Source organism: Hevea brasiliensis, chromosome 5 (assembly GCF_030052815.1).
Source record: "Hevea brasiliensis isolate MT/VB/25A 57/8 chromosome 5, ASM3005281v1, whole genome shotgun sequence".
NCBI classification, from domain to species: Eukaryota; Viridiplantae; Streptophyta; class Magnoliopsida; order Malpighiales; family Euphorbiaceae; genus Hevea; species Hevea brasiliensis.
The window spans coordinates 116,086,032-116,095,219 of record NC_079497.1 but is presented as its reverse complement, the minus strand read 5'-3'; the positions used below and the strand labels follow the sequence as shown (position 1 = coordinate 116,095,219).

Here is a 9,188-nt window from a genome sequence, read left to right as displayed (position 1 = left end):
CTCTTTTTTTTTAGAGAAAAAAAAAGATATCTCGTTCATCTATCTTTTGTCTATCTATCATTGATTCTATCTATGAATCAAGTCGAAAGACTTTTTTTTTGGTTCCCCGAAGCCCCGAATGGATTGGATCGTTTCTGCCAACGAAATGAACGCGGAGCCCGTTCCGAATGCTTTTCTGATCTGGAAGTTCTCGCGAAAAGAATAAGATGCTGCTCTCCCTCCCTCTGTCTTTTCTCGCTTTGCTAATTTTCCCCTCTAACGCGGGCCGGGCGGCGGCGGGCGCGGGAGGAAGAAACCTAAGAGAAGAGTGTTTTCTCTTAGGTCCTTCTTTTTTCAGTGCAACACAGGAAAGCGCCCTCTTTTTGTCATCCTTGCAGCTTTCCAGATTTTGTATTGAACGCATGGCGTAGCTAGGACCTTCAAATCATGTTTGAGCCTATATTCAAAAGCACCCCCCCCTATTTGAATAAGGCTGGAAAGAATGCCCGCCAAGTTCAGATAAGGGAATGCTTCCCCCAACCATTAAAGGAAAGGCTCGACGAAGGAGGGGAGGCGGGGGAAGGAAAACGCTTTCGGAGATCGAGATTTGATTTGTTTTTCATCGAAAACGAAGAAGGCCGAGGATGGTCTACGGTGCGTGTTATCTGAAGGGAACACGCTTTTTCGACCGCGATGGTTTGCCGGACCCTCTCCTCGCTGGCCTATTGGGATAGCAGCCTTCGGGCTTTGCCTGCCCTTTATAATAAGGAATTCCGGCTCGGCCCGGGAAAGCGCTGGCAACAACAGAAAGGAAGGGGTCCATGTAGCTGCTGCGCCCGCCCCCTTCTTAGTCAATGGGGCAGCAGGTTCGGCATCTACTAGAAAAGAGAGAATCCACTTCAGATAACCACGCCTCCGCTAGGCAGCGTGTGGAATGGCCGAGAGCGGACCTTTTTGGATATATAATCCAAGTCGAGAGTGGAGTTACGGGAACAGCCGTCTGATGGAAAACTACTTTCACGTTCGGTTCAGAGAGCACTTTTTTCGTTGAAAATTCCTCGTTCCCTTTCGTGTGAATTCCCCAGCGGCGAATTCAAAACTTGTGGGGCCCTATCTATTCCATCTCTCGAGCCCCGAAGAAAACCCCCCTCCCCTTCGGACTCCATATCTCTTTTGACTCTATATATGTGGGCACCTGATATCTATGAGGGTTCACCCACCCCCGTTACAGCATTCCTTTCTATTGCGCCTAAAATCTCTATTTTTGCTAATATTTCACGTGTTTCTATTTATGGTTCCTATGGAGCTACATTGCAACAAATCTTCTTTTTCTGCAGCATTGCTTCTATGATCTTAGGAGCACTGGCCGCCATGGCCCAAACGAAAGTAAAAAGACCTCTAGCTCATAGTTCAATTGGACATGTAGGTTATATTCGTACTGGGTTCTCATGTGGAACCATAGAAGGAATTCAATCACTACTAATTGGTATCTTTATTTATGCATTAATGACGATAGATGCATTCGCCATAGTTTTAGCATTACGGCAAACCCGTGTCAAATATATAGCGGATTTGGGCGCTCTAGCCAAAACGAATCCTATTTCGGCTATTACCTTCTCCATTACTATGTTCTCATACGCAGGAATACCCCCGTTAGCCGGCTTTTGTAGCAAATTCTATTTGTTCTTCGCCGCTTTGGGTTGTGGGGCTTACTTCCTAGCCCCAGTGGGAGTAGTGACTAGCGTTATAGGTCGTTGGGCGGCCGGAAGGTTGCCACGAGTAAGTCAGTTTGGGGGACCGAAGGCAGTTCTCCGTGCACCGGACACGTAGCTTACCGAATCAGTTGCGACACGGATGGGAATGCATGCTACGAAAGATAGGGTCGAGTCTGATACATCAAACGTCTACTCAATATCCTTGTACGAGTCCACAATCACTACACGAGATGAACCTTGGTTTGGTGAATTGAAGTTGGCCTTAGGTGTAATAGGACTCCCAGTTACTGCGCGCGATCGTATACTGAGATGCTCCCCGCCGGTTGTTGGAACGACGCGAGCCAGGCTGGGCCTCGATTCAGAAAGATGAAGGGCCAAAAATTAGAAAAGTATAAAAAGGGGGTTACAAATTCCCCATCTCATTGGGGGCGGAAAACGAATCGACATCTCGATTTGAAAATACCTTTTCTATTTTAGTTGGGAAAGAACGGCGAAGTCCATCCGGACCGTCCAATGAAGAATAAGAGGAGAACAAAGCGCCAATGGCGCGCGAAGCGCATGCGGAACGGGCACGGAGAAAAATAAGTGTGGAGGAGAAGCAGCCGAGCTCATTCCCTTCGCTTCCTGGGCCCAAAGCAGTGCAGTCTTTCCTGGTCAAATCAAGGATTTGGGGCTTCTTGCTACGCTACTTAACTATATAAATCCATTTTTTTTTAGTAATATATATGAATAGAAAGATAGATCCATCCATCTATCCTATCCGATTTATATTTGAATATCTAAAAAAAAAATCGATTTCATTCACCGTTTGATTCAAAGAACTGCGCTTAGCCCCCCCGCTCATGAAACGGCTCTGCTGCAATGGATGGCAGAGGGTCCGTAGTACCCAAAGCACTGGAGTGATCCAGTAGCCGGGAAGGGGCCTAGAAGTGCCTACTACTATACCACACTACACTTGGCTCTACACATTTACAGAGCTAACCCCTGTCCAGTGCCTGGCAGAGCTAAGGGGCTTCAATCCTTATTCCTTATCCCCCCCAGGCTAAGGAGGCCTTACTTATTCAGGGGGGAGAGTGGAGCCTCGAGAAGCACTGTTGAGAGGAAGATCCTTGGCTCCTCTTCATTCTCTACAGGTTCTTCAACATAGGTGACAAGGAGCGAGGCAGAGATGGAAGAGATCGAACACGGGAATAAGAAAGACTACGTTCCTTTTTGATCATTTTGATAGAGGGGGATGGAGAAAGTTGACAAAACAGACTCGCATTTCCCGGTCGAAAAGATGGGTTCCTTTTTCGTCTCGCATTTTTTCATAGAACAAATACGGGAAAAAAAATCATATTGAAAACGTTCCTAACCCAACCCCTTCCTTCGTAGAGCTGTGTATTGTAAGTGATCCGAACCTGCCCGGAGCGAGCCCCCCATAGAGGCAAGTGAAGTTGGTGAGCCGTATGATGGGCAACTATCTCTTGCGGTTCGGAGAGGACTCAGCTGTTAGTTAGTACCCCCTTGGTTTCGGGGTGGACTCTTTCACTCTATTTTATTATATACGCTTAGCGAAAAGAATGTTTTTTGATACACCTAGGACATGGATTCTATATGAACCAATGGATCGTAACAAGTCGTTACTACTAGCAATGACTTCCTCTTTCATTACTTCATCCTTTCTATATCCCTCTCCCTTGTTCTCAGTTACTCATCAAATGGCACTCAGTTCATATCTTTAAGTTCGATCATTGACAAGGTTCAAAGAAAGGGTGGGCCATTGATAAAGAATCGATTTCAAACCACAATGCTAGCAGATGGCGGGCCTCCGCTTTTCTTTTCATTAATGAAACCTGCCAGTCATTATGGACTCAAATCAAAAGGACAAAAAATTAGGATTATTCAGGCGTTTGCCTCTTTGTTCAAAAGAAAAAAAAAAGACGTGGGTGGCATTATGACTGGAGTGTCAGTTAGAAAGGTTCTTACAATGTTCGAAAAAAAAGCAGCATTCTTCTTTTTTTTTTACTTAAGGAGAGGGAGGAGGGCTTTCTAAGAAGGGCTTGGGACCTATAAACGGAACAACACAACAAACATGATGAAATGAAGAAGAATGAACGGGAGGCGTCGGAGGAAGGACTGACGAACTACTTACTTGTGTTTGGTTAACTACTTTACTGACTTGGGGTTCTTTCTCGTAAGTGGTACACCTACACCCTGCACGCACACTCACTCTATCTATATACGTATACGTTGATAGCCTTTCGAAAAAAGCCCCTCTCTGTCTACTAAATTAAATACAGTTTTTTCAGGCCGAACAATAGCAAGGCCCGGATCCAGCTGAAAAACGGAATGGAATACTCTAAGATGCTTCATAGCTTCAACAAGCCCCTTTCTTATTATTAGTAAAATAGGGTTCCAAACCTGCGCTCCAGCGAAGAAAACTACAGGGCGATTGGTTGGTGGTTGGCTCTTTATTCAGGTGCTCTTCTGTCTTCAGGTGGCTACTGCTTAGTTAGTTCTGTAGTTCTGTCTTGCTTGAGTTGCCTACCCCATCTATGCCTATGCAACAGAGAAGAGAACAGCAACTACTGTGCTGTGCCCTACAACTGCTATTGAACTGCCTCTACTCCGCCTACTTCTTGTGCCGACTTCGCCAGCCTCGCGGGGTACCGATTTCCTCCTGCTTCGTGCGCCGGGCCGGGCCTGTACCTCCCAGATTGTCTACTCCTCTTTCCCATATTTCCCATACTATTATATTAGCCGGCCTGTATACCAACAAGAGCAACAGTTTTTATTCAAAGAGCCACATGTACTGCGTGTGCGCGCCGTTGACTCCTCTACTTAATGGGCTATTTCATTTCGAAACCTACTTAGTTCAAATTTCTATTTCGTCTATACGCCCATGGGATATATAAAATGAAAAGAAAGATTTGTGTTTAGCGTGACAGGATCACCGGGAATGGAATAAAAAAATTAAAAAAAGAGAAGTGTGTACCGTTGACCAGAAAAAAAAATCTAAAAAAAAAAATGGAAAGCCTTTTTCTTGCTTCGCTTACATGCTTGTTCTATGAGTTGACTACTCCATTGGGGAATACTCCTTAATGTCATATACTGGATGCTCGAGGCTCCCCCAATCGAAAGCTGCGGCAGTTGGGGAGTCTCAAGAAGACCAATGAGCACCCATTGATCGAGTTGGGGAGTTTACCTCTGCCTTCTTCTTTTTTAATATGAATATGAACTACGACAAGGAAAATCAATCCTTAGAAAGACAAACATTGGATTGTTTTTTTGGTAACATATTCTTTTTTTCTTTGTCTATTGACTGAGTTGCCCTTTTCTTTTATTTTAAGTTTACCTTTTCCAATATGTGAGATGCGAGAATGAAGCTCCAAATAACTCGCCTTCAAACGCGGGTGGAACTGCACTCTTTTTTAGGAGATAGAAGGAAGAGCATGAAGAGGTTTTTTTTTCCTGAGGTCGGAAGCTGAATCGAGAACTTCTATTCATTTTGCTACTGAGCCAATAGCTCAATAAAGGACAATAAAGGATCTACACCAAAGAAAAAATGCAGGTTGGTTCCTGTTGAATTGAAAGGGCGGTGGAAAGGGTGCTGCGCTAACAAAGAGGTAGCTTACCTACAATCAAAAAAAGAAATCCCAATTAAACTGTTAGGGAAGGGATTCTAAACATTTGAATTCCCCTATTCAATACTATGCTTATAAATTATAAATTGACTATTTAGATGTTATATGCTAGGATATTAATCCAAGCCTAAGCCTAAAAAGATTGTGAAAGTCCGTAAGAGATAAGTATATTATTGAAGTGAAGCTCAGTTTTAAACAGTCATTTGATACTTTTTTTATGGCAGTTGGAGTGAATTGACCAACATTTACATATGAAATTATTCTGTTGGGGAAGATTTCACAATATTTTTTGCTAGCCTGCCTATCCCGATAAGAACAATGGCCAATGGCATTACATCCAGTGACATCCTATCCTCTCCATAGGAAGAGTATGGGCTACTTATCCTGTATATATCTAGCTGGGTTGACCCTTTTCTTCAAGCTTAAGTAGGTTAAAGCCTTCGCCTCATCAAGAGAATTACCCCTCTAGTTCTAGGGGAACTTTCAATCTACAACAGGTAAATCCACTCGAAAAAGAGAGAGCCCACTTTTAACTCCTTTATAAAAAACTCCTTTGCTTGGAGAGAGCGCGTAAGCTGCTTCGGGATTCACTCAAAAAAGACTAGGCTGAATCTTCTGCCTATTCTTCGCGGGTGCCCTATTTTAGACTGGACTTAATCTTAGAGTTCTAACTCTTAATTAAAAAGCGCCCTTTACTTTAATTCAAATAAAGACCAGGGAAATAAAAGCTTAAAGCAAAGTTAGCTATTCTTACTTCTGGCCTTACTTCACCCATGAACGGTAATGCCCCGAATCCCTTTATTCATCTTAAACTGAAGGAACGCATTATTCAATTTCAATTAAAATTGGGACTAGTTCAGTACCATCCTCGCCCCCGTGGAGGAAATAGCTTAATTAGAGTTATTTAAAGACTGGCGCCATCTCCGCCCCTTATTATAATTATGAGTCAGGCCTTTTTTCATCTTCAAGCACTCTTTCCGCGTATGCAAAGGTTAAAATCAAAGTCGGAGGCTGGGACCATTCCGCTTCTGCAAGTGTGCCACGATACTTGCACGTGCTTGGGCACGAATATCCTCTGCTTTCGAACAATAGCAAGTCGACCTTATTGATCTCTGGAACTAGCTACCAGCTCGTCCACAGAAATGTTCCCTAGCTAATCCATCGCCCTTCTCATTCCTAGCCGCAGCTGCTCTTGCGCCGAAGATGTGGACTTCACTGCTTGTTGTGTGCTCTGACTCAGTCCTAGTGAAAACTATAAGACTAAAGGAGAGGTATGGTAGCCGAGTCTTTGAATCTCTTTCCAAACCAACTCTGTTCTGATAGTAAGGCTAACCTAACTTCATATCTGTTGAATGCACTGCTTATTCTATTGTTATAGGAGCTCCTATCCTAATTAAAACTAGACTTTTTTTTCTCTGTAATTTACTAAACTGGAGGCTCGACACTTTGTGATTTGATTAATTAATGAATGCAGGTGAAGTCTTTTCCATATGTCATGCTTAAAGAGTAGTTGGATTACCCACCCTCTTTGTAAGAAGATTTTCTACATGCCTTTAAGGAAGTGAAAAAATGGTACAGAAAAAGGATATTACTTTTTATTTCCAGGAGGGAGGTATGAATCCTATAGCCTATAGATAGGCGATAGGCTCTACCGCTCATACTATCCAAGGTAGGTGTAAGAATTCGAAGTCTTCTGGTCGAGCTGGTTTGATTCCTCTTCCTATTGGTTAGTTTGAAACGCCTATCTATGAGTCTGGTTCCCTTTCTATCCTTGTTAGCTGAGATCGAGTAGCTCATGCCACGCAACTCATTCCATTCCTGGCTTTTACATTCCATCTCCGGCTTGGTATCTTTTTTAGAATCTTTAGAATCACTTTCAGCGTAGGGTTAAAGTGAAAGGAAAGCGTTACAACTTCATTTAGTAGTGATTGAGTGAATTGAATGTTCTCAGCGGACGAAGCGCTAGGCAAAGCTGTAACAGAACACGGGTCGAGTAGCAGATCCAAAAGAAAAGGACTAAATCCTTGGCTAGACCTAGCCCTCTTTTTCAAAAATCATTAATTCCACTCTTCTTTCTCGGTGCGGTGGCATCAACAATTCTCTCAGTTCTTGGTTCTCCTGAGTTCTCTTTGCTCTTACTTAGGCTTATAACTCGAGATGGCGGTTAACTAAAGCTATTAGAAAAGAGTGTATAGGTTCTAGACTCTTTACTTTCACTGTTGAAGAGTAACGATGGAGGCGAAGATCAATACTCAAGTGGCTCGTCAGTTTTCTGGGTTCTATCCGCAGTTTAATTGCTTGGACCTTCACATTGATCTCTGTTATCCAACTCCCTTCCTCCAAGACAAAAGGAGTAGCGGGAAAAGGAACTAATGAAAGTCTATCTCTCCTCTAGGGACTCTAATCTTTCTATCCGCTAGGAAGACATTTATTTCGAGATACCAAGAATAGAACTAGTTGAGGTGCGTAGCGCATGGATTATCTTAGAATACCCCCTATAGTCTATTAAACAGCAAGCTATTACCATGAATGCTCCTGGGAAGATAGTGGTTGACCTTTCTCCCAATAGATTGAGCAGCCTGAACTCTGATATAGAATATAATGGCAAGCAAGACTCTTTTGTTGAGGCTCTTTCTTTTCTACTCGTTGTAGAGTATGTCATTACTGGTCTTTCTTTGGCTTTAGCTATTCAGGAGTCTTTCCCCCAAGTTTCTAATTTGCTATTTTACTAGATCGAGATGCTTAGTAACTCGAAAGATAGGACTTTCTCTCTTCTACTTCGTATAAAGCCTGTGCTGACTGTGTCGCTACTGCAAGGGATAAATGCCCAGAATATAGTGACAATATGGGAGTTGTTCCTTTTGTATAACTTCGGGTATAAAGGTAAGATCTCTCACGTGTCACTATTAATAAGGAGCACCTGAAGGTAACCCGATCCTAATCCGAAGCTTGTCCGTATGAGTGGTATGGGTAACCCCAAGTATTACGATTAGTTCTTTTACCAATGTCTGGTGTTTGTAAAACCTTTTCGTAAGCCAATGGAGCGGGGAATAAATTCATTTATCTTTTATCTTTCAACGAAAATGCGCACCATAAGCTCTCGTATCAGCTGTTCACGAATCGAATGCCCTCTTAGGCAGCTCGATAAGGAGCTCTTTGGTTTGCTCGAATGCCTTATCTTTTCTCTCGTCCCTTGCTGATTTGATTCAACTCCTGAATGCCATTCTATTGTTTGCAAACGAGTTAAAGGCGGTTTAGGCTTAGGCTTTGGATTCGACAGTTGGGATAGGAATGAAGCCAATGATGTCCCCAAACGATAAGGCTGATCTTTATTCGTATATAAAAGAGAGCTGGTTACTCTCCACTCCAACTCATTGGGCTCTTATTTTAAGCAGTGTAACTCATTGTCGATGAGGAAAAACCTGGTGCCCACTCTATCTCTGCCAATAGAAAAGAATGCATCTCCGACAAAGTAGTTATTAACAAGTTCACCACTATCCTAAACTGTGCGGGTGTGGTAGGCTGATCTTCCTTATTCCGATGTTTTTGTTGCTATCGATCAAACCCTGTTACCGTTCTCGAGAGGAGAAAGATAAAGATAGATAGGGCGCTAGATGAGATCTGTAAATAACTTAGTGCTTTAAGGACGACGAGTCACGCCCTGTAAGGTCAGACCGTCAATCATCGGTTCAATTCTGCTCGTACCCTTTCTTTTTCTTTGCTTGACTCTTGTGAAACGATGAATGAGCAGCGCCGTTTGTTAGGATCTTCTTTCTCGCCGTAACCAGTAATGTAATAGAAAAAAAGAAGAAAGAAATAGAAAAAGGATCGAGACAGGACTGTCTTATCATAGGCTTGAAGCCCTCAT

At 43.1% G+C, this 9,188-nt stretch overlaps 1 protein-coding gene across 1 annotated transcript in view; it reads left to right on the top strand.

Annotated features, from left to right (window-relative positions):
- LOC110654472 (NADH-ubiquinone oxidoreductase chain 2) overlaps positions 1-6,526 on the top strand; it is a 12,941-nt gene extending 6,415 nt beyond the window's left edge. The window contains exon 1 of the mRNA XM_058147601.1: positions 1-6,526. This exon is cut by the window's left edge and continues 6,415 nt beyond it. Within this exon, the coding sequence (XP_058003584.1) occupies positions 1,165-1,809 (645 nt within the window). The 5' untranslated portion in view covers positions 1-1,164 and the 3' untranslated portion in view covers positions 1,810-6,526.
- Positions 6,527-9,188: the final 2,662 nt, after the last annotated feature.